Source organism: Halyomorpha halys, unplaced genomic scaffold (genome assembly GCF_000696795.3).
Source record: "Halyomorpha halys isolate HHAL.00 unplaced genomic scaffold, Hhal_1.1 Scaffold794.1, whole genome shotgun sequence".
In the NCBI taxonomy this organism is placed as follows: Eukaryota; Metazoa; Arthropoda; class Insecta; order Hemiptera; family Pentatomidae; genus Halyomorpha; species Halyomorpha halys.
The window spans coordinates 362,642-386,667 of NW_027104664.1; the positions used below are offsets into that span (position 1 = coordinate 362,642).

General features: G+C 30.9%; 1 protein-coding gene and 1 non-coding gene across 3 annotated transcripts in view; one reads left to right on the forward strand and one right to left on the reverse strand.

The window, feature by feature from the left end:
* Positions 1–24,026, reverse strand: part of fend (forked end) — a 316,132-nt gene that overhangs the window by 154,617 nt on the left and 137,489 nt on the right. For both annotated transcript variants that reach the window (XM_014429365.2, XM_014429366.3), the window contains one exon: positions 6,328–6,387. In XM_014429365.2, coding sequence (XP_014284851.1) covers positions 6,328–6,387 — 60 coding nt within the window. The remainder of the gene's footprint in view (positions 1–6,327; positions 6,388–24,026) is intronic.
* LOC112210129 (U4 spliceosomal RNA) lies at positions 1,667–1,803 on the forward strand. Its single transcript, XR_002945005.1, has one exon. It is a non-coding gene; the product is annotated as a U4 spliceosomal RNA (small nuclear RNA).

Genomic DNA, 24,026 nt, shown 5'->3' on the forward strand with positions numbered 1-24,026 from the left:
TAAAAATTACATTTCAAAAGTTATTATAGTTTTGTTTTATTTATTCCAAAATGAATAGACTCCACTTAAAAAACTGAGGTGTTCCTGAAGATCTGACCGGGATGGTATTTGATTTTAATTTTAGCGTCACTAAGTTTTAATGTCAAACTTTGTACTTCGACCCCACATAAACCTCATGCTGAATTCGACTTGGCATGATCTGTACTTTTCACAAAGGTCATGAGTCAAACATTTATTCACTTCATTTGTAACTTAAGCTCCTTCATTGATTTAAGGGGAAACTTGAAGGAACTTTAAACCAAAAACTCAAAAGATTTATTAACTAAGTTTGACCTCACAAGACAAATTAAGCGCCAGAAAACATGGGGATGGTTCCAAACCCTAGAGACACATTGCCGGCCACACGTGAGAGCCGAGAAAGGAATTCCACCCACAAGCTCTAACGAGCAAACTTGAACACGGTTTCAGAAAGTAATTAAACTTTTTTGCAGGTTATGTATAGACTTAGTTAAGCCTACCTCACTAGGGCTATGGGTGAAGCAACGATGCTCAGTGAAGAGATAGTAATGACTTTTGTTAATTAAAAATTTTTAACAAATAACGAATTATTCCAGTCAGCTACTAGGCTGTTAAATTGCAAGGTACATACAATCTATAATTAAAAAAATAAATATTAACAGAACTTCTTATATATTTTTCATTAAAAAAAGTATCTTCAATTAACATTTACATTTATGATTCAAAAAACCTTTTGATACAAATACTATGCTCAATTGTATTTTGAGATAAAAATTTGTGTAATAGAACTTCGGTAAATGGGTGGGTAAGAATACAATCACGCATTCGTCACATTTGTCACCAACCCGGTTAAGCCCTACTGTTTACATTATCCAAACATGTAAAAAATTAAACAAAACAAACAGTTATAAAATTTTGAAAATATATTTGAAATAAAAAATTCTAAAAGGCCTCCGGTTCCCAGTAAAATCATTTCTTAACTGATCAATCGGTTTCTTGAAAACCGGTTCCAAGAAATTCAACTTCATGATTGGCACGGCATCTAGATAGTTGTACCTAAGAGCAACTTAATGTAGGACAGTCAAACAACAATAATAAAAAATACATCATGAAACTTATCGATCATTCCGACATTAAAAAAAAGTTCAACAATTATAGTTACAGCCTTAACATAGTATTTCGAAAGCTGGTATTACGTAAAATAATTGTGAGAGAACTATACAAAGTCTATACTTATGTTATACTGATGAGAACTGATGTTGAGCAACGCAGTTTATGTGATAATGGCGGGAACTAAACCGATGACTACTTAAGAAATGAATTGCGATAGAGAGTATGAAGCTTTAAACATTCACTGTGATATGTGTCAAGAGAAGTTTGTTCTGAGCTTGGATGTGCTTATTAAGTTTATTGCAGTAGCATACAAATGATCGTATGACGTACGATATTGTTGAATATATAGTTATTGATAGATATAATCACTGAAATGCTTATTCATTTTGTATCATTAATCAGTAAAGTATAATTAGATCTTTTAGCCATTGCGAAGGGAATAACTAAGTTAAAACTTGCAACAAAGCAAAAAAAAAATTTATTTAATGTAATTTACAAATGTACAAAATAATACAATAGGTAAATACTAAATACTAACTTTGCGCAGAGGCAATATCGTAACCAATGAAGGTCTACTGAGGTGCGATTATTGCTAGTTGAAAAAGAAATTAAAAATAAAATAACATAAGATAGTAAAATTTGTGGACAAGCCATTTTACCGCAAAACCGACTATATACAATTCTTTACAAGTTAATTCACGTATATTTTTTTATGTGTTATCCATTTCCTGAATGAATTCTTAATATTACTGAATTATTTCATGTAGCATAGTAGCTAGCGAAGCATAACTCGTAAACTAAGATAATTAAGTACTATCATAGACATTACTAACTTCATAAATAGAGTATATTGTTATATGGGAGCACCTTACGAAGTTGATGAGATGATGTGGTTGTAGCAAAGTGAGCCAGAGGAAACTGGATTGGAGCAGAGGGAGGGCAAGACGTGTAAAGCCTTAACTGAATGCTATATAATTGAATAGGACTACTAATAGACCCTGCGACACACCTCAAAGGTAAATTAAACGGCATTCTCTAATGATGTTAACGTCGCCCGAGTCTTCGCAAAGTCCTGTCACTTCTTCGGCACGAGTCGGGAGGTGATTATTATGAAATAGAGAATAAGTGACTGCCTATATATTTTGTTTGTCATTTAAACATACCATTGCATGTTCTACAATATTTTTTTCATGAATTAAGAGAGATTGCCGTATCCGCATTTTATTATAATATAAATTGTGATAGATTGTAAATGTGGTGTGTGTGTTTTAAATAATTATGAATAACATAATGTTATGAAGTTAGAATTAGTACAACTGGTTTTATCACCTTTAAGGTGAAAGGATAATTATTTTGTGTTAGCAAGTAAGAAATTAACATAACTAAACATAATAAATAGCATTAAAATCCACGAAAAAAAGGACAGCATGAATAATACTTAACATTACGTTACACAATTTAAAAAAATTACATTAATATCAATTTATTTTAATGAAATTTTGACACACATCATTTACCAATAATAAATACAAAAATGATTATAACATTGTAGTGGAGAGTATTAAGAATGTTTTTAATAACCTTATCTATCTCCGTCCTCTCCCAAGCTTTTTTTGAAAATAATATGTATTAATTGAATCTATAATTTATTTATGGCTCATAATTTTTAAATCTTTATTAAAATTGTTAAAGCTTTAATAATATTTTTTTCTATTTATAGAGCATAAAAATGAATAGGGTAGGACTAGACAGTAACAGCAACACCATGACGGAGGCAAGTGGAGGGGTCTCAGTATATAGGTAAACATAACTGAGATATGTTTAAAATAACGTTTATGGTTTATACGATATTAAAACCACCATAATTTATGAAAAAAATTTCTATATGAAAATGAAAAATAATAATGAATTAAAATTAATTTATTTTTTCATTCAATATGAAAAACGAAAAAAATAAAGTTTCGGTAATTTAACCAGATGAAATATGTAGATTCTAAATAAATCATTTATGAACATTATAAGTGCTTAAATAATATATGTATATGAATGTATGGAACTAAACTTAAATTAGTAAAAAAAAGAAGAAAAGAAGCAGATTTTAGAGAAGATTCAATTTAGTAAAAAAAAATATTTAATGGATAAATTGCTCATTTATTTGTCACCTCTAAAGTAAAAAATATATATTAACAAGATAAAACTCTTTTTTTTTTAATATAATATCTGTAACGTAATTTTTAATCTATAAAACACCCAAGACAACATTCAGCGTTTCCATAGCTAGAAAATTGCCATTCCATGACCTATCCAGGCAATTTTATTATCAATAAACCGCCAAAAGTTTCTTTTTGCTAATCCTTTGTAAACCGAGATCAGACCTGATGAGAGACCGCACATCTCCTTTGTACAGAGAACGGAATTATAAATTAGCCTGTAAAAAGAGTCGAAAATTAATTTTTTTTTTCTTCTTTTCGCGAGGCTACCAGGAACGGAGAGGCTAATGAAGAGGCCTCCAGGGCAGTCACTTTAATTACAAAGCCATTCACGCGTCCCAAGCCGCGACCTTTCTTTCTTTCTTGCGCCCGCTTCTTCAGAAACGGGATCACTGACACTTTCCTGCATTCGAGATAACACGATAAAATAGAACCTAGCATTAATTTGTTTTTAATCACCATTTTCTGAACTATTCATAGATTCCGATCCAGTCATTCCAGTAAGGAACCTTTGAACCTTCAAATATTATATTGAAAAAATAGAGAGTAACTAGTGTGGGAAGGACGTGTTGTCCTGCAGTCTACCAATCTATTCTGGCCGGGGTGTGAAGGTTGAGTATTCCGTAAAGTTATGGATGGGAGAATAAAAGTAAATCCCCTTTGACAGGAAAATATTGAGGTGTTGTCGGTCTCCACTGCCTCTAGGAACATGTAAAAATATAAAACAAAAGGTTACGACGTTTTTAATACTAGTTCAAGGTAAAAATTTACAAATAATGCTAATTCTGAATACTTAATTTATTCTTTATAATTTTTGAAGAATCCAAAATGGAATATTGACGAATCTTTTTGGTGGGTATCGTTTATTGTTAAATGCCTAATGGTTCAGGCCAAACTAACAGAAAGCGTTTGATTAATACGTCAGAACAACACAGAAAATGAGTGCTCTAAGGGCGAAACAGTCACGGATCAAGCTGATATAATTAACCCCTTAACGTACAGTTTTTTTAATGTGAAAAAACACAATTTAGAACATTGTCTTGGCGAAAAATAATCAAATCAGAAGAAGGTAGTTGACCGTTTGAAGTAGATTGGCGGAAGATAGTCCGGGTGGCGGTCAATAAAGTTATCAATGTAGTAACAAAAAAATATTTATTAAGAACTAATGTTTCACCCCACTTTGCTGGGCTTCGTCAGGGCTGCTAAAAATGACGTCCGGCTGCCAACTGTACGTCATTTTTATCAGTCCTGACGAAGCCCTGCAAAGTGGGGCGAAACGTTGGTAAAGAATAAATATTTTTTGTTATTATTTTGATATCTTTATTGATCGCCACCCGGACTATCCTCCTCCAATCCACTTCATACGGTCAACTGTCTTCTTCCAATATAATTTTAGGATGTTAACTTCTAGTAAATTTCCAATCTTCCTCCAAAAATAATCAAAGTTTTTATTTTAATTTTCTATTGATGATATCGGTCATCAGCTCCCTATGTTGTATAGGATTATTACAGAGAATAGATCATTGTTATTTATGTTATTATTATCACATTGTTATTTTCAATTCTCAATTATATTCGGGTGTTAAAAATTATATACATAGCAGCTTTTAATTTAAGAAATTATTTTTACACTATTTGGAACACGCTTTCTAAATAATGTAGCATCATTTTATACATTTTTTTTTAAAATCAAATCTCTTCTTGTACTCGTTAAGGATATTTTTAATACTGCTGAACAGATCTAACTAAAGGATTGTATTTAACATCTTCCCTCCTTATGTCATATTTCATAGAGTTCAAACTCAGATGTACGGTAATAATCTTCGCTTTATAACTAAACTCACACAAACTTCATAAAACGTAATTGTGAAACATTTTATATACATATAAATCAAACATTAGTGTACCAGCAATTGTAAAAAGTCAAACATAATGATTCTAAAGCTTCTCACTTAAATTTTATTTCGGATTTAGAAGCATTAAACTAAAATAAAAAACAAATCAAAAATGACAAACACATTTTTATAACGTTTAAAAAAAACTAAACGCGTTTAGAGTACTGGAGTTAGCCCTTACGATACGTACGTAAGAAAGTGATCTACAGTTGACAGACAGGATAGAACCCGAACAAAATATCCTTTCACCTCTATTCAGTACGGCAGCTGGTCCCAATTTTTTTTCGCCATGTAATCCTCCTAGGACTAAAAAAAATCGCAGCACCCTTGTTGGGTTAAAAAAAATTTCGCACCACCCATGTCGAGCTAAAAATATTTAAAAATGTCGGCACAATTATCCTTAGAGCGGTTGAATATGTAGAAAACGAATAATGTACTGTAAATTTGCTATTTTAATTTTAATTATATATCTTTTTTATATTTTGAGAAAGTGGTATTTACTTGCAGCATACCAGGCATATGCTTGGGGCACTTGGGGAAGTACAGCAATAGAGAGTTATCATTTTATAGCTGCAGAGAGTGTACCCGTACACTATTTCTGACTGTACGGTAGAATTCGTAATCCTACCCAGTTAACCTACTATAATCAGGTTAACATGATTGGCACATGTACAACAATGTTTCTTAATACAGAATAATACAAAAAATAAATCTATGTAAGAAATAGCTGTTATCTCTTTCTAAAGCACTGATGAATGCTACTTAACTCCACCACAAAACGTAAACGGAAGAAATGAGTCCTATTACAGAAGAGGAGGAAATTTGAAGGGCGGGATTCCCTCCAAGAGACAGGTCTAACAAGGGAACAATGGCGGAAGTTGGCCAACGGATTCCCAACGACCCCAAGATTCCCGCCAAATTTATGCTGACACTGCAGCCAGTGACAATTACTCGCGTAGGCCCTTTATCAATTTAGTCACAGCAGCCGGCTGCCCCCACCTAATCCCTTCCCCTTAGCTCTCTTCCATTGTTGCTCGGTATTAATTAATTAAAACGTTAATTAACTAACTCAAGAGGTTGTTCCTACTCACCATCTTACAGTCTGAGCCCTTGAGGCAGCTCCTCTCCGACGTCAGGTCGCTACCGCCGAACTGAAAAGACAAACAGGTGTGATTACTATCAATGAACAAGATTTTTGGCCCTTAATATAACATTAAAATAATCTAATATTAAGAATTGATAATAAAAACATATATTCGGTGCAAAATTATGCTCTACCAATCTTGGGTTTTGTTGCACTCTAGTATGGTTTTATACTATCACAGCAATGCCAACAAGTTGATACATAACGTCACTCATTAAAAATACTGAATAACCAATTAAGCTACATAAAAATTAGAAATTATAATTCATATGTCTGAAACCATTATTAACACATATTTTCAATACAAATACAAAAATGAAGAATAAAGTTTAGAACGGGATAACAGGTTGGATGGCATATGCTTTTAGTCCTTTTGCGTTATTGTTTTGAGAATTCATAGTCATACATTTAGGAATTATTTCATCTAATTTTCATACATCGTGAGATCCGTTTTCCCATAGTTATTACTATTATTTAGGAAAACGAATTTGTAACTGTATCATTAGTAGGATAAACAGTCTGAACTCACATTTACAAAAATTAATAGTTGGCTATAATTTATTAGCATCCTTTAGCAGAACCTGGATCAACTAAGAGGGTTACTAACACCCACACATGGACTCCATTGACCGGCACTGATACGGATCTTGACGGAACAGCCGGAATTCCCAAAGGCTGACAAAGACAACCGGTCATCACGATTCGGTCCCGGGTGAAGAGTGTTCCCGGAACACCGGCTACCAATACAGAGTCATTGCGTAAAGGCTATTGTTACTAGTAAATATTTTTTCCGGCGGAAATTGGAAGGCAAAGCCTTCGGCGAACGCGATCCTATTTGATTTTTCGGTTTCGATATCTTTTTTTTCTCCTTTCCTCTCGACCGTGAGTTATTGTTCGTTTAGTCGTTATTAGACGGCTCAAAGGGAAGAGCCTTGAGCCAAACCTAATGTTCACCCGCCGATGATTTATAAGACTGCGTGAGCCATGGTTCCGACTAATAGGCGAACAGTGTGGTCCGGGCCGAGGAACTGAGCTCGTAGAAAAAAATGCTACCAAGTACTAGTGGTTAGTGCGAGCAATGCCATGTAATTTGAAGGTATAAAAATAATTTCTTGAAAATTATTATTCTACATCCAACAGCCCGAACAAATCAATTTTCGTAATACAAGAATTTGATTCTTTCAAGATGATTGACATTGAATTATAAACAAAATTTGAATACAAAAAAAAGTAAATGATATTAAATATTTATGAGGCTTTCCCGCATTATAATGTCTATAAAACATACTACAGTATGTCAACACATTAATACGTCATACCTGTCACTAAAAAACAAAATTTTAATATTTACTAAACTAAGCCTCATTTTAAAATGTAAACGATCTTATGACATATTACAGGCACGAAAAAAAAAAATACATACCTTATATATCACCGAGTTAAACTTTTAAAAACAGGGAAAAAGGGGTGTGGACTAAATCTCTTAATAGCAAATCAAAAACTAGTTGTGAAAGAGAATTCCCTATAAATACATTGCATGCGGGAGTTGGAATTAAGTCTGAAGGCACACACAAACACTGATATAAATTTATATATAAGAAGATGGTCAGGGTTGCGGTCAAAAAAGAAACAAAAATAGTTTACAAATTTCTTTGTTTGTTTCTTTTTTGACCGCAACCCTGACCATCTTATATATCAATTTTTACGGTCAACTATATATACATATATACTGATATAAATTAGTTGGTAAAGAGACAATCTTGAATGACATTTAAGATTAACAGATAAAAACTATCTATATTAACTATAGATAAAAACTATATTATGGACAAGCTTAATGACGAGCAAGAATTTATAATCACAAATATATTCAAAAATATTAGTCCATGCTTATCCAAAGAATTGTGTATTTCTCACTCTCCTTAATAACTTGAAGCATACTTTCACATGTTAAAAAAATATATAACTGTAATCGTAGCCAAATATACGTTGATAAATTCGACAATATAAAAACAGTTCAAAGGATTTAAATTTTTACGCGTTTGTTGTTCATTTTCTTTTCCAGATTATACTATTTTCAAAACGATTTCGTCAACCTCTTCTGGAAGAAATCCAATCATCTAATGAAAATACAATATAAAAACGGATACAGGATATATAAAAATAAACATATTAAGTGGAAAAATATAAATAATTTAAACTATTGGCGGAGATAAACGTCATAAAATATTTAAAATTTAAGAACGAGGCACTAGATCACTAAAAACGAAGTATTCTATAATCTATAAAATGGTATTTCTATAATTAAGAACTAGTGAACCATTATATATACGAATGTTCCTGGAAAAAAGGAAAACCAATAATATGAAATGAACAACTTAACGATTTAACAAAGAAAAAAAATAAAATTCTTTAACCAGCAGCCCAATGATTACTGACTCAGATCACAAAGAAAACATTACTTAATTGCGCAATTATTCTTAGTATTAGACCGGTAGGTAATTTATAAATTTTTATCTTTGTAATGAACTAATTCAGAATAAGATAAAAAATATATCAATATTAAGTAAGGCAATATCTATAAATTAACTTATCAAAAAAGAAACAACAATTGTAATTATAAAAATAAAATAAAACAGACCTTGAATATGCCATATAATTACCAACCAACACTTATAAAAGTTATTACTTTTGATGCTATCAGATTTCACAATAAAAGAAAAGTGATTAGCGGTTAAAATAAAATAAACCTCGGGCAACTTTTATTATAAAAAAAAAAAAAAAAAAAAGGCAAATAAAGTTATTCTACCGAAGTATGATAATATATTGTTGTTTTGAACAATCTTGGTACATCTGACAAACAAGTTTTTTTATTTTATGTTTGAGATATTCCATAGTGCCGTGAACTGGAATTAATTGGTACCAACTCTAATAGCTTTAGAAATGTCTGTAGGACGACTTTAGTAAAGAAAATATCCTCAATCAACAATACTATTTATGGAATACCTCCAATTCTAAATAAAATGATTTATTTTTGTCAGATGTGTCACTATTCAAGAAAATCAGGGATATGTATCAATAATAAAAATAACAAGGTTGTTACGAAAGACATTCATTATTTAAAGTTCAACTAAAAAAGTAAATAAAACAATTAATAATTACTTTATGATCATTAATTAAAGCAATCATTTCATTATTTTAAACATTGTATGAAATTAAATATTGACCATTATACTACCATTATAACATGAACTACATATGTTTATGTTATGATATCCACAAATTGAAAGACAATTCAGAAAAAAACCTATAGACACCATGTATTATTGATATTTCTTAAAATAATGTTATCTAGTAATGACTGACATTTCATATACACTGACAAATAAAAAAAAAAAAAAAAAAATGAAATTTAAAAATCAATACTGCTACAACGGCCTCTGATCTTTATATATTATATCTCACCTGCGTAGAACAAACAACTTTATTTATAATCTTAATATTTTCTTGAGACTGGTAATTTTTTTAAAATAAATAATTCAAATTTTATCCTGTTTATAATATAGTGTCTGATGATAAATGATTTTGAATATTTGACTAATTAGAAATTGATGTTTTTGACCTGGGTAGAATACCCTGCATGGAGTTAAAGTTTTTTAAATTATATAGTTTCAAAGTTTTATTAAGTAGATTGTCCCTGAAGATGGCCGGATTGGCCAAAACGTCGGACTTATAAGAGAAATAAAAGGTTTTGAAACAACTTTATTTTATAACTCATAATTTGTATGACAAAATTTTTAAACATTTTTAGAATAATTCGATTCACAATAGTTCAGCACATTTTGTAGTCCTATGAATAGAGTTGTATCCATGATGATTGATATATCCTATCCCACCATCCTCGATGGACTATTTTAATTTTTTTGTCACAACTCATCCTTGTTAAAAGGTCTGTTAAATAAAAAATGATATTTTATATTTATAATACGGTTTCAAAACAGTTTAACCAAAGTAGTAAGCAACGCCTACAAGCCAAGTGTGTGTAAAGTGTACAGGTGTACGACTTTATTAGGCTGGCCTTATCAGATGGGACACGATTTCACCTAAGGTTGGTGTGGCTGCCTCCACATACCCTCGACCCAAGAAGGAATTGGGAGGTCGAACGGAAGCTTCAGAGAATACGATTAATCCAGATTGGGCAGGTTACACATGCCGAAGTCTATTGGAGCCTGGATGATATTTGAGCCGAATGGATTGGATACCGCAAATATTGAATACGTGAGGAATCTATTGGCACCAAGCGACCGCAGTACCGCTACTCACTTATAAATATATGAATTGAGAGGCCCGAAGGCCCAGGTTCGGATGAGGGTTCATCTCCACACAACCTGTACGATATACCGCTATTCACGCGTACTAAGGTCAGAAAGTGGTTAAGTCATGTGTCGGTTAACCCATTCAAGTATTTCCTAAATTAAAAAACAGAGAAAGTTTCAATATTTTAGCCTTAAAAATAGAGAAGGTTTCAATATATTAAGAATTATGTCCCTGGATGATTTACTATTAAACTAGTAGTTTTTCTAGGTCAACTGAATGATTCAAACTTTTTTTAGAGTTTATCATAACATTTTATTTTATGCAATCAAAAATCTAGAACCTAATTTTGATTTAATTTACTTAATAGTGAATTATGATCCTTTGGTATTTAAAACTGTAAAATGACTATAATTCATACAGAGTTAATAGAGAATCTAACCAAGACATAAAATTAAAATTAAACGTAATAAAATACCTATTTTCACTAAAAACCAAAATGGGATTCCATATTCTATCTGTTACTTTAATTTTTCTGTCAATTAACTTAATAAATAAAAATTAGTAGTACAAAAATAAAATAGAAAATTACGCTAAAAAAAAGTACAACCACCATTGATCGTTTCGTATAAAGTCAATCAATCAACAGAGATCAATTATACTAATTAAAAATTAACTTAAAATCTGAATGAATGGGGACTCGCCAATAAACAGGTGAGGATTATTCCTGGCTTCATTTATCATTCATTCGTTTGTTTTCACTTCGACGCCGTTTATCCAGCTTTGTTCTGACTGATGTTATTGTTGTCCGCTAATTGTTCTTCTCGCTCCAATAATAGGCAAATAAAAAATAAAAGAGAGTCAAAACGAACTCAACACTCTTAAATTATAGAACAAAAGACTGCGAGGAGTTTTTATAGTAATGACATAAAATTTTTATTTTAATATTATTAAAACTGTTGGAACTCCGTAACTAACTGCTTCATTTCTTTTAGAATTATATTTATGTATTAAAAAAAGCAGTAAATATGAGAGTAATAAATCAGATTTGAAAAAAATTGGGTGAACAAACACAACTGTAAAATCTGGATATATTTATTTCAATTATGAGCTGATACAATAATTACACATAATATCAAGGAACGATGTCTCTCAAAGATCCCGAAGAATGCCGTCCAACATTCGAAATGCCAATACGAAGGATAAAAATGGTCGGCGAGCTCTAAAGACATCATTCCAATCTTCAACTCGAATGCTTGGATGTAATTAACACTTGCCTACATATTTAATTAAAATGGACAGCATAAATTGTCAGTTACAACTTATTTCAACCACACTTTAAACAAACATAAAAAATATAACAGATATAATAAAATGACGCAGCCAACCTATATCATATTAGATATTGAGAAATAATTGCTTCAAAATTAGTTATCCAATTTATAACTATATCTTTGTTAATATCGTTTAGGCATGCTAGGTATCGATCTTTCCGTCCAATGCTCACAAGCCAGCATGAAAGCAGCCTCAGAACTATGGGGGCCTATTTCGTCACCGCTTTACCCAGCTCATCACATATTATTAGTGATAATGACGGGCTAATTTCATAGTTCAGTGCACCCGGATGAGCTACGTTTATTGTTATAAAACTACAATGGAGAAGACTCTGTTAGTATAGAACATTAATAGCACGAAATAAAAAAACACTAAATCAATGGGCTCCAAACTTTTTTGAATATAAAATCTATAAAAGTAAAAACCCCAAAAATTATTTGTAATGTATTATTAAAAAGATACCAATAAAATATTTTTAAATTTTGTACGCAATTATTTTGAAATATTAAATATGAAATAATATATCAATTTTATAATTTCTTTTGTATTAATCTGATACAAGATCACAATAAAATTTTAAAAAATCTTGCGAAATAAATAAAATTATTTTATGCTGTAATTAGAATGTTTAAAATTAAGCTGATATTTGTGTTATAATTAAGACATACATAAATACTTTTTTAAATTGTATTTTTTTTTTTTATCATTGGGGAGATTAGATTTAAATCATTAAAATGAACTAAATTGTAGAAAGTGATAGATAGGTTATTACATCTAGAAGCAACTCATTAAACAATATCATTTAAAAAACTCTTGATTTCACTGTTTATGAAATAGAATAATAAAATAAAAAATCGATGTACTATTAAATAAATGTATGTGGTTATAAAATACACCTTTTAATTTAAAAAAAAAAGAAATTCATATTTGTTTTGTATTTTGTAATTAAAATTATGTTTTTTAAGGAATAAATAAAAAAATAATATCTTTTTACTAAAATATGAGGATATCAATAGTATTAATTGTTTGCATTTGATGTTATAAAAACATTATGACAGTTTAAAACTAGCTGATACCACTCAGGCCAACCGTACTGCTAACTACGTATATTTAGTCCGCACCAGGAGACGACAGAAACCGGGTAAACAAGAGCTGGACTCCAGATTGGGCGGAATTCTCTCTTAGAAAGGGATCCACAGTTTTCACCTTCTTTGGTGCAGAGAATAAGGTTTAATTCATGTGCTCTTGTTAACCCAATTACTCTCGTCTCGTGGAGCAGACTACATTCACATTTATAAGAATGAATTGCATCAAATAGACGGAATAATTTAGCGATAAGGTACGGTGCCAAAACTATTTAATGTGATTCGTCGTTTCTTAATATCGTACCGTTTCATTAGGAGAAAAAAAAAGTACCTTGTAGATTTTAATGCTATAGATCTTTTTTTTTTTTTTTAGCTTAACTAATGATAATTACCCAACATTACTCGTATCAATGACTAATGGCTAAAATAAAGGCTAAAATCGGCCAAACTAGAAGCGAAGAAGAAATAGACTAGAGGAATAATGGGCGGAGTAAGAAGAAACTAGAGACGGTAAATCAGAAGCGGACAGGTAGGCCCTTCCCAACTGGGTCGAGTGGGCTGTTCCTCTATAGTACCTTAGCCACTCACCTAACACAAACTATGTATAGGTATGCTCAGATTCGTTGTTTAACGATTCAGTAATTAATTGCTTATTACACTTAAAAAAGTGTATGTAACTTCATGATCTCAACACCAAACCTCTTGAATTTGCTGAACCACTGGCCTCTCTATGAATTCCTACTTTAAAAGTATGAAACATAATATTCATTGTGAAACACTTTTTAGCCACGCGAGTGTTTAGTGTCACTACAAAAGCCCAGCTAGCTGTGAGAGTATTCTTTACATGCCCTAGTTCACACCTTTTGTCTCCATCATAATTATCCGGATCTTCGAGATAATTTTTCAACGTAACGGTAAAGCAGGAAAAAATAAAATGCTCTAGATCCTGGATCAAGTTCTTCTCGCGTTCAGATCGTTTGAATACCTAATTCCAATAATATGAATATATATCTATAATTTATACACAAGCAAAAAGTAATAACTATAACAAAAATAAAGTATCCTATTTTCGATTAGAAAAAATGATTTAAATAAATTTCGAGCCATGAAATGAATTTCTTTTAATTTTATATTCTGATATTTTTCTTATTAAAATAAAGTTATTAAACTACAACATTTTCAGAATAAACATTTGAAATAAAAACTATTTCATACGAATGAAAAAATGGCAATTTATATTGACTTTTGCAGATATATTTATTAATATAATAATTACAAATATGTTTTCAAAAATAATACAGATTTTTATTAGGATAAAAGTCGAAATAACGTGTGGGAGTCCTTGAGGAAGAATTCTTCCATTTTTCTCGTTGTTTAAAAAAAATAAAAATATACTTCCTAACCATCCAAACCCACTAGTTTCAAACCTTGCTCCTCTTCCATTCCTGACAATGCTCCCAAGCGCCTGAAAAGAAGATGGCCACGAGACCCGCTAATGTGAAAACTTCATTAGAGTGCTACCAATGGGTGGTTTCTCTACACGCCGTATTACTCCATAATAACATACATCAAATTTACTTAATATATATTTATGTACAGTTGTAAATTCCAATAAAGATAATAAAAAAATAAATAAAAATAAAAGCTTTACTACGAAAATTTAGCTTTAATTGCATAGATGGAAAATCAAAACTCTTTCTCAAGGTCACCCACCTCTAACTTTTGCTTTGACTATTGTTTAAAGTTCTAATAGGATTTATTATTATATTTTTTAAACAATTTATCTTACCTTTTTAGTATTAAAAATATATAATACCAATATTTAGCGTAAAATGTATTTAGTTTCTAAATGTTATGAGAAAAGACAAAATAGCCGAACAATAAAATACAGGCTCCAAGACAAGAGGAACCTTGGGCTGACTGAACATATCTGTGGTCGATGGAACCGCACCGCTTCTATCTCCAGCAGTCTGTCAAAACACCCCAACGATTCTCAACATCACAAAATCTGAGCTGTTTCTGGTTATGTTCGCAATATCAGTAATTACAATGTCATATTAATATTAGGATCAATGAGGGAATGACTTTCATGATTGCCTACTAAAATCAATAAAACTTGGTTAATGGCAATAGAACGGAAAAAAAAAATAATTGAGTCTAAAGCCATCTAGATATTTCAGAAGACTTCCTTTCATTTCTGTTTCTTTTCTAAATTTAAAACATCTCCTTTAAAAAGATAATGTCAGACGATCAAGCGAAGGAAATTTACAATATACTTGATTTTTTTTTTGTATTAATACTAAATTGTATTGAAATATAAAAAAAAAAAAATCATTACCAAAGAGATAAAATGTATTTATATTTTTTCACTTCCTCAGTAAAAAAAAATATTTATTTCGAAATCTTTATTTTATTATTATTCAGCCTACTTTTCAATTGTTTATTTTCTGTTGTTAAAATTTATCGGATCTATTTTACCGATTATATTTATCACTATAAAAACGCTATAAACATCAATGAATTAGTATAAAGCTTTCTATAAATTTCAAGAAATTATTTACTATCACTAATACATATATATGTGAAATTAAAAAAAAAATTAAACTAACTCCATGTAACTTTCGCAGTATTAGTAGTATTCGCAGTATTTTTCAAATATTGTATTTTTGAGGTAGGTAATTTTTCTTACAGATGAAGAGTAAAGTAATGTATCGATTGTGAAAAAACATTAATTTTTTTAAACCAAACGTTTCAGCTCTAAGTAATCCTCAAGGATACAACCAATATATGAGAAATTAAAAATGATATAAAATAACTCTAAATAATGAAATTTGAAAATTAAAATATAATAATAAAAGTACGATTTTGTTTTATATGAATACAAATAGTATTTTTTTTTTCCTGTACCCTCCATTGAAAATAAGGAATACTTAGGTACAATGATGTCAGTTGAAGTATGCTGCCTTCTTCTGCCCATGGGTAATACGAATAGTAACATATTATAAATATATAAATAGCGGGAGAAAAATTTAGTAAAAACAATAAATATGCTAAACTGGATAAAAAAAAAAAAGTTCAATATTATAATGTTGAAATTTACTGAATGGTCCTTTTAAATTCTATTATTTTAATCAATACCACGAATAGCTAAAAAAAAAAAAACTGGTTACTTAAAACGAAGTGAATCGAGAAAATATTTTCATGAGGAAGAAAGAATTTCATTTATTCCTCAGATGAACCTACAAATGAACTTTGTAATTATAAAGCCCCCTCTACTTAGCAGAGGTAAATTTATCCAACACAAATTGTTCCTCGCCCAATCGAAATACGAGAAATTGAGCGTTTCCCACAATTTCATCCTCGAGTAGGACTGAAGGCTTAAAGATTTCAGTATTTGAACAGAGCGAGGGGAGGGGTATAAATCTGTATCCAGTCGAGATGTATGCACAGGGGCTTAGGGCGGCGTTGGCAGAAAACTAAGGTCTGGGGGACTTAGAGTTGAATATTTTCCGGCGGATTGACTCTTGTGAAGTGCGTTTAGGAAGGGGGGGCAGCTTTCCCCCAAGATCCAATTAAGGACCGAAGCCTCGGCCCACAGATGAGCCTCTCTTTAAGGAGCCCGGTTAGTCAAATAAGAGAAACAAGTACCGTTCCGAAGAGTTGTTAAGTATGTTCGGGTAAGTGGGTTGGGGGAGGAAAGGGACTTACTTTTAAAGGAAAAGGGATTCGATCATTTAGGAATTTTTTTTTTTAATATTGTCACCCATGTAGTTATAAAAATTATTACTATTATTATTACTCATAAATGTAATGTAGTGTAAATTAATATAAGGACCCTCAGAAGCATGTCCAGCTAGTGATACTGGAGGATTACTATCATATTTTGGTAAGTTGCCTTCCAAGAGATCCCCAGTTAAACAATATTATAAATCCTTGCTATAACAATAAAATTGGGTTTTAAATTTTTATTTGTATATGTAAGAGTGCTACCAATTTGTAATTTATCTATAAGTCTATGTTTTCTGAATATGATGTATAGCTTTCGTTTGCTAGATGATATTAAACATGGAGTAAAGTTTTATTTTATTTTTAATCGAGAGAAATGAAATATAACATACCCAGCTAATTATTTATTACCTAGTACTGTGCCTTATTAATTTATATAAATAATTATTCTTGTCGAATATAAAAATTTTTATGAGGAAGACATATATTGTGTAGGCTAACTCTACTTGTATGGCGGTAGCACTAAGAAATTATTATTATCTTCATTAATAAATGTCATGGGACTAATTATCGCTGACAAAAGCATTAATCGTCATAATAATATTAACTAAGATTAACTTAGACAATTACCAATGGTTACAAATCAATCGTTCAAAGCAGTTTAATGAAGTTCAAAATGGTACACCAGCAGGCGTAACTGCAGTGTCAGATTTACAAGTTCAGGCACTCAGGTAGCCGGAAGGCCTTCAGCCAACACCTCAGGTGCCATCGACCACAAAAAACAAAAAACTTCTCTTCTACTTACAGCTTATGACCCCGAATACGACAGGTGTACAATGGCCTAGCAATCATAGAAATACTTAGCCCACTTAACATAATCCGACTGATTAGAAATCGGACCGATCTCTAACTGATGGGTAGCATATGATAAATGGGAATATAAGAGGCATAAAGAGGATAAGCAAGCAGTGTATAATTAATCCATTATACCGAGGGATCAGGGACCTTGCCAGGTAGGAATGGCATTTTTTCCTTTTATTCTTGCTTCTTCAGCAGCGGGTGAGTTTTTCTACAGGAGCGGGCAGCTTTGAGCTCCATTAATAACATAATCCTGGCAGCTCCCCGAAGATAGCCATCTGGAGCATTAGCTGTAATTACTTAGCTCTGGGTGACCTTCGCTATCTTTGGGACCACTGTCCACCGTAAGCGAAGAGACAAGGGGGCTCGGAAAGTGGAATCAAGCTATCATTTCGAAACAGATGCATATGTTCACTTAAGATATAAATAAAAATTGGCTCATAATGGTATCATAATTCTATATATTTTCATTCATACAGGTCGGTAGAGATTGGTGTATCAATCAAGTGAAACATTTGTTTTTGGAAGAATTAGCTTCGAGAAAATTCTACATGCAAACTATAAAATCAAATTCGAAAAATGTGAGACACATATTCATTTGAACACTTTATTTACTTTCCATCAATAATATAAAAGCATTATATGCGCTAATGCTAAATTTATAAAAAAATAATGATTTCGTCTGTTGCAAGAATTAATAAAAGTTTTATTTTCCCCAAATATCATCGACTGCTTTGAAGGGACTGTTTTGGGTTTTCATAACTGGCTTCCGGTTGCATGTACTATCACGAAGACTGAAATTAAGAATTTTTTTCATTTTGAGAGGCGGTAGGGAGCGTCGGAGGAGAAGAGAGGGTAATAAATAGAAAATTTAATAAGGTATTTGTAAAACTGGATTGTAACGATAAACAACCGGGATTGGGTGATAAACAAAACTGGATCCGGATGGTAAATATAGAAAATAAAACGTTTATCTAAAATTTCAAACTCTAAAATAAAAACTTAAATTTATGAAAAATTCGGATCATAAAAATACCGTTTATTTATGCCGTACCTAGTATAAATCATGTCTATCCAGGAAATGTATATGACACATATACCGTTTTAAAAAGTGTTCACAGAGTTATACCACTGTTATTAGTGCCTAGGGTCAGCTAGACCCCATATCTTTCATTAATGATTATGAGACAATCGAGGTGAATGAAGGAACGAATAATCACTGTTTCAATTAAATTGGGATATAACCGCCAACCAGAGCAAATCTTGGAGGCACTGGGATACATTGCCTAAAAGTGGGATAGTCTCGCCGAAAGTGGGACTCTTGGCCACGTTATAAATAGTATAAAAAAAAAGAACTAGTTATTCAAATTAAATTTAGGAATATTAACAAGGATAGTAACAAATACTTTTCTTCCTAATACATCAGTATGTTAGTAGCCGATCAGTAAAAACACAGAAATCCAACTCAAATATTCCCTCCTATCCAAGACATTGCATGACTCCAAAGATAATTTTAGTACCATTTTAAAAATAATAAATTGCTTTAATTAATAATAGGAAGGTTAACAAAAGCAAACAAAGACAGGAGAGATAAATCAGAACTTCAAATTTCCTCTCGGTAGATTCCACGGCAGTAACGCCCCGGAACAGAAGAATTACCTGCATCATTCATCCCGTATCCGCGCCCGCTGACAAACGACAACAGAAATCGTCTCCCGGCCAATTGGTGCTCGTTTATTTTTTAATTTTTTTTTTTATTTCTAAATCGAGGAGGGGAGAGCGTTAAATGAAGCGTGGGACTCCCTGAGCAGCCGGGAACAAAAAACATTCAGTGACAATTTGTTTTATTTTTAACATGGGACAATTTATGCCGCCCTGAGGTCTATTCTGGTAGTACCGGGCGATTTTTCTAAACTCCTCCTCAACGAGACGTTTTGAGAAATTGTCCTGGTACAAATTCGGGCTCACCCACTCTTGGGTGATTTACCGCATATAATAAATATCGATCCAAGAGACGCACAGTGTATTTATAAGACGGTATAAGTTTTTTTATTCCGAAGTACGTGATCATTCGAATTGATATATGCGAGAGAAACATAGAATAGTGTTGAGATACGTTAGTTAGAAAGATCTTTATCAAGCCAATATAAGAACTAAAATATTAATAGCTTAATATATGCAGATGCATATAGTGAGAATAGATCTAAGAACCCACGATTCAACAAAACGAAATTTATTAGAGGCAGATAAAGGGTTGGCGGTCAATGAAGGTATCAAATTTTAATAGATAAAAAACATTTCAAAACTATTGTTAAGTTTATTAAGCATATAAGAAAACAACTAAAAATAGTAAAATATTAATAACAACAATATGAGGTAATATAAATGTTGGTAGAATGGAGACAAGCTGTTAATAAAATATCCAAGGAGTGATATAATTTCTCAATATAGATCTGGACACATAAATTGTAGGAGACGAAGACGTTAGGAGAAATAGTTCTTCATATCTTTGTCTGTTTTTATCAGTCATTACAATAAAACTTTTTGAATTTACATTCCAAAATACTATTTTGTGGTAAAAAACTTTCAGTTTCGTAATTATTTTAATTATTTCTCTCATAAAAATTAGTTACTTTTTCTGTTAATTTTCACTCTAGGGTAAAACGTTGGATGTAAAGTGACTACTCGGATTTCATTTTGTAATAAATATATATAATTTTGAAATATAAAATTGTCAAAGCTGCATCCCCGCCAGTGTCAGATGATAGTACAGAAATGAATACTGGGCACTAAGCCCTTCACTACAACTAAGTTCACAAGCCTTGAAGTTATTCATTTACTTTTTTTTTCTTTCCTTCCTGACTACTAGCAGGTCAGGTGACAGTTATACAGTTCGCAGTAACTTGACTCTAGGTTAGTATGTAATATTCCAGGACTAACATGACGTGTTTGAAAGAGTTAGGATTGGTTTTACAAAAACCTGAAAAGTTTGATCACAATATATTAGTTGATTTTGAACCAAAGACCTGAATGAACTTATAAAGTCCGTTTAGATACAGGACAAAACCTCTCAAAAACAACAAATTATCCAAGAATAATTTTTTTTTTAAACAAGAGACACGTGAAAGAATGTGATAACCATAGAAACAAAATATGTAGTAACTTACTCCCTCAGTCGTTAATTAAACTTTGTCATATTGCCTTCTATATAATGCTACTTTACAAGTCACATTAAAATTAACCTTCTAAACATTAATTACAACTTGTTAATTATCAATGTTTTACATCATCCGAGCATGAAGGAACTAATTTCCTTCACCTGCTCCGTCATGAATTATCTCAGGCTCCTGTGGTAGGGCGGCTTTGATCCAGAGATAGTAGGTCCATGACATCTGTCTTGATGATGATGATGATGTGTGGGACCACACGCGGCAGTTTTGGCTCGGATCCATACCGCACTACTTTCGTCGTAGGAACTCGGTGCGACATCCCAGTAGTTGGACCACCCACGCCAGCGACCTAATTGAGTTTTGCCCTGTATCACTTTATGTCGAGTCGGAACTTAATGTAGCACCCTGGAAGAACTCCAAGCCTCGTAGGGTGGATTCGTTAGGCTATTTTCCTAAGAGAAATAAATTCTTTTTTTTTGGGATAATGGCGTTACTTATAAATAAAACAATAGATAAACAAAAATAAGATAAATTAGTTTGTATTCAAATATACAGCAGTCTATAAGACGTAGTACAGACTCTATGCCTTCTATACAAATCATTGGAAGCTTATATAAAAGGATTAAGTACGTATAAGACACCGTGAAAGCTTGAAGTAACCTACATAATAATCTTCTTGGTTTATTTAAACTTACAGAATTAAAACTGGTACTTTTTTTCAGACTTTCTTGAAGATAATTAATAAGATGCACCGATAAAATGCTTTCAAAATAATGATATTACTGCATTGAAGAATGTATCTGAGAATGGCCATGATATGAGAACTTGTAGGATTGAATATGAAACACTGTGAAGGTAAAGGCTGTTATAAAAAGATAGGTTATACAATTGCTTTATGGTTTATTTATAATTACACAATATAAATATGTATTTACCGAATTCATTGAAAAAAATAATAATTGGATCTAGCACACAAATTGAGATTGTCTAACAGATATTAAAGGAGATTGCACCTCATAATACATTTGTTTATTTGATATTTTTGTAGTTTAAGTAAAAGACATAAGTATACTTTAAATTTTATTTTAAATTAAATTAAATATTAACACGAATCAGGTAAGAACCATATCACCAAGCGTACCTATATCGATACATTAATATGTACCCACACATATAATGATTGCAGCCATACAAAATTCGTTACAAAGCACAATAAAACTCAAACTACTGTTGTCTAGTATCTAAGATGATAAACTCTGTACATCAGAAGAAAGAATTAATGACTCCAGGAAAATACTTCATGAATCAATAATTTTAATTTCACTGCCGTATCAAATATACAATGTCTACCAAAACGACGAACTTAGACACTAAATTACAAGCAGATTTCAAGATCAATAAATTTAATTTAATCAGAGAGATTGACTTCGACATGTTGACTGGCAGAAGCGCAGGCAAGTAAAGCTGTTGTTTCCTTTTTCTTTTCTTTTTTCCTTTTTTTATATTCAGTTAGTAATATAAAATATTAATTACCTCTCTCGTAAAAAATATTTATTGGTTTTCTGTAGCTGAATTGAATTAGCTAACCAAAAATGGAGTTGTTAATTGTAGCAATTAAAAAAAAATCAAAATAATTAAATAATTTTTTATTAGCGAAATGTTACAAATCCATAATGAGTCATAAATAAATTATTTTAGAAAAGTCAACGTAAAAATACCACAAAACGTATCCATATTGAAATTTCATTAAGATTCTTATAAATAATTATAGTAGATTGAAAATAACTGCCGATAATTTAAAGGAATATTTTTAATACTCTAAATTTTTTTGAATTTTTAAGTAGATTTTTATTATAATAGATTCTCTGAAAAAAATAAGAAAATTAGTATCAAAATTTAAAGGATTTTGTAATAAAACATATTGTTTAAAAAAATATCAAATTATAGTTTTGTGACAGTTTTTTCTAGATAGCTCAGGATTTCTTTTTGAGGTTTATAACCTTTCTAGAATAAACAATTCAATTTGTGTATTAAATTTATTAGTCTAGTTATGTGTATTAGTAGTTTTCTAAATGGGAGGAAAAATGTAAATATGTATTAATTATGAACTTATGAATATGCAATTTTAAATAATAAGTATAAGTATAACTGCTAAGGTTATTTGAAGCGAAATTAAGAAACCTTGTGGCCAGGCACTAATGAGACAAGCCTAACCTAGCCTTGGCTCCACTAGCAATTAAATACAAACTACATCCGTTAATAATAACATAATTAATGAGTGGTAAGAGATCTGTAATTCGGAAAATTATAAGACGCTGAAAAGCAATTCGAAAATTGTTCAATTAGTAAGGGACCGAGTAATTGTTTTTAGCTAATTAATTGTCTGTAATAAATAGACAATAACAGAAATTAAACAACTACTAGCACAAATTATTTCCATAAAAAAACAGAATAATTTCTTATCTAAGTTTAAAGAAAGTTTTACAAAAAATAAAAATATCATATATATTTTTAATTTAAAAATTAATCTGTAATTTTTAAAAATATACTTCAAATCGTATAATATTAACATCATTGTATATTTGAAAATAAAATTTAAAAAAAATAGTTTTTGGTTAGCTAATTATAATTTAGTTTATCTCTTGTACAATAACATTTTTTTTTGTTATTTTACTTAGTATGCTAAGCGCTCTGTACATTCCTAGGTCAAATCAGAGGTAAATAAATTAATCAATTAAAAATTATGTCGCTAGTGTAATTTATGCCAATACAAGGCTGCTGATATTATCTAAACATTTTAAAAATATTTCTATATTAATAAACATGGATTCTTAACACATAATACCTTATTCCACATTAACCAATAATGTTCGGACAGTAAAAATATCTATAAATATTTCCTTCTTTAAGTACAAATCCCCATTGAAAAACTGAAGTGATAATTCCGTTATTAATACTAATTGCTCTTTGAAGTATTTTCTTTAATTTTTTTTTTTAATTCAAACAAATCCACCTGATATTTAATTTAATATTTTGTTTTCGAATTTTGAAATTACAATGTATTGAATTATTTTGAGGGAAAAATAATAAAGATTAGAATATTACGTGTATGTATACTATCATTTATTGCATCAATGATGAAGAGAACTCTCAGTATC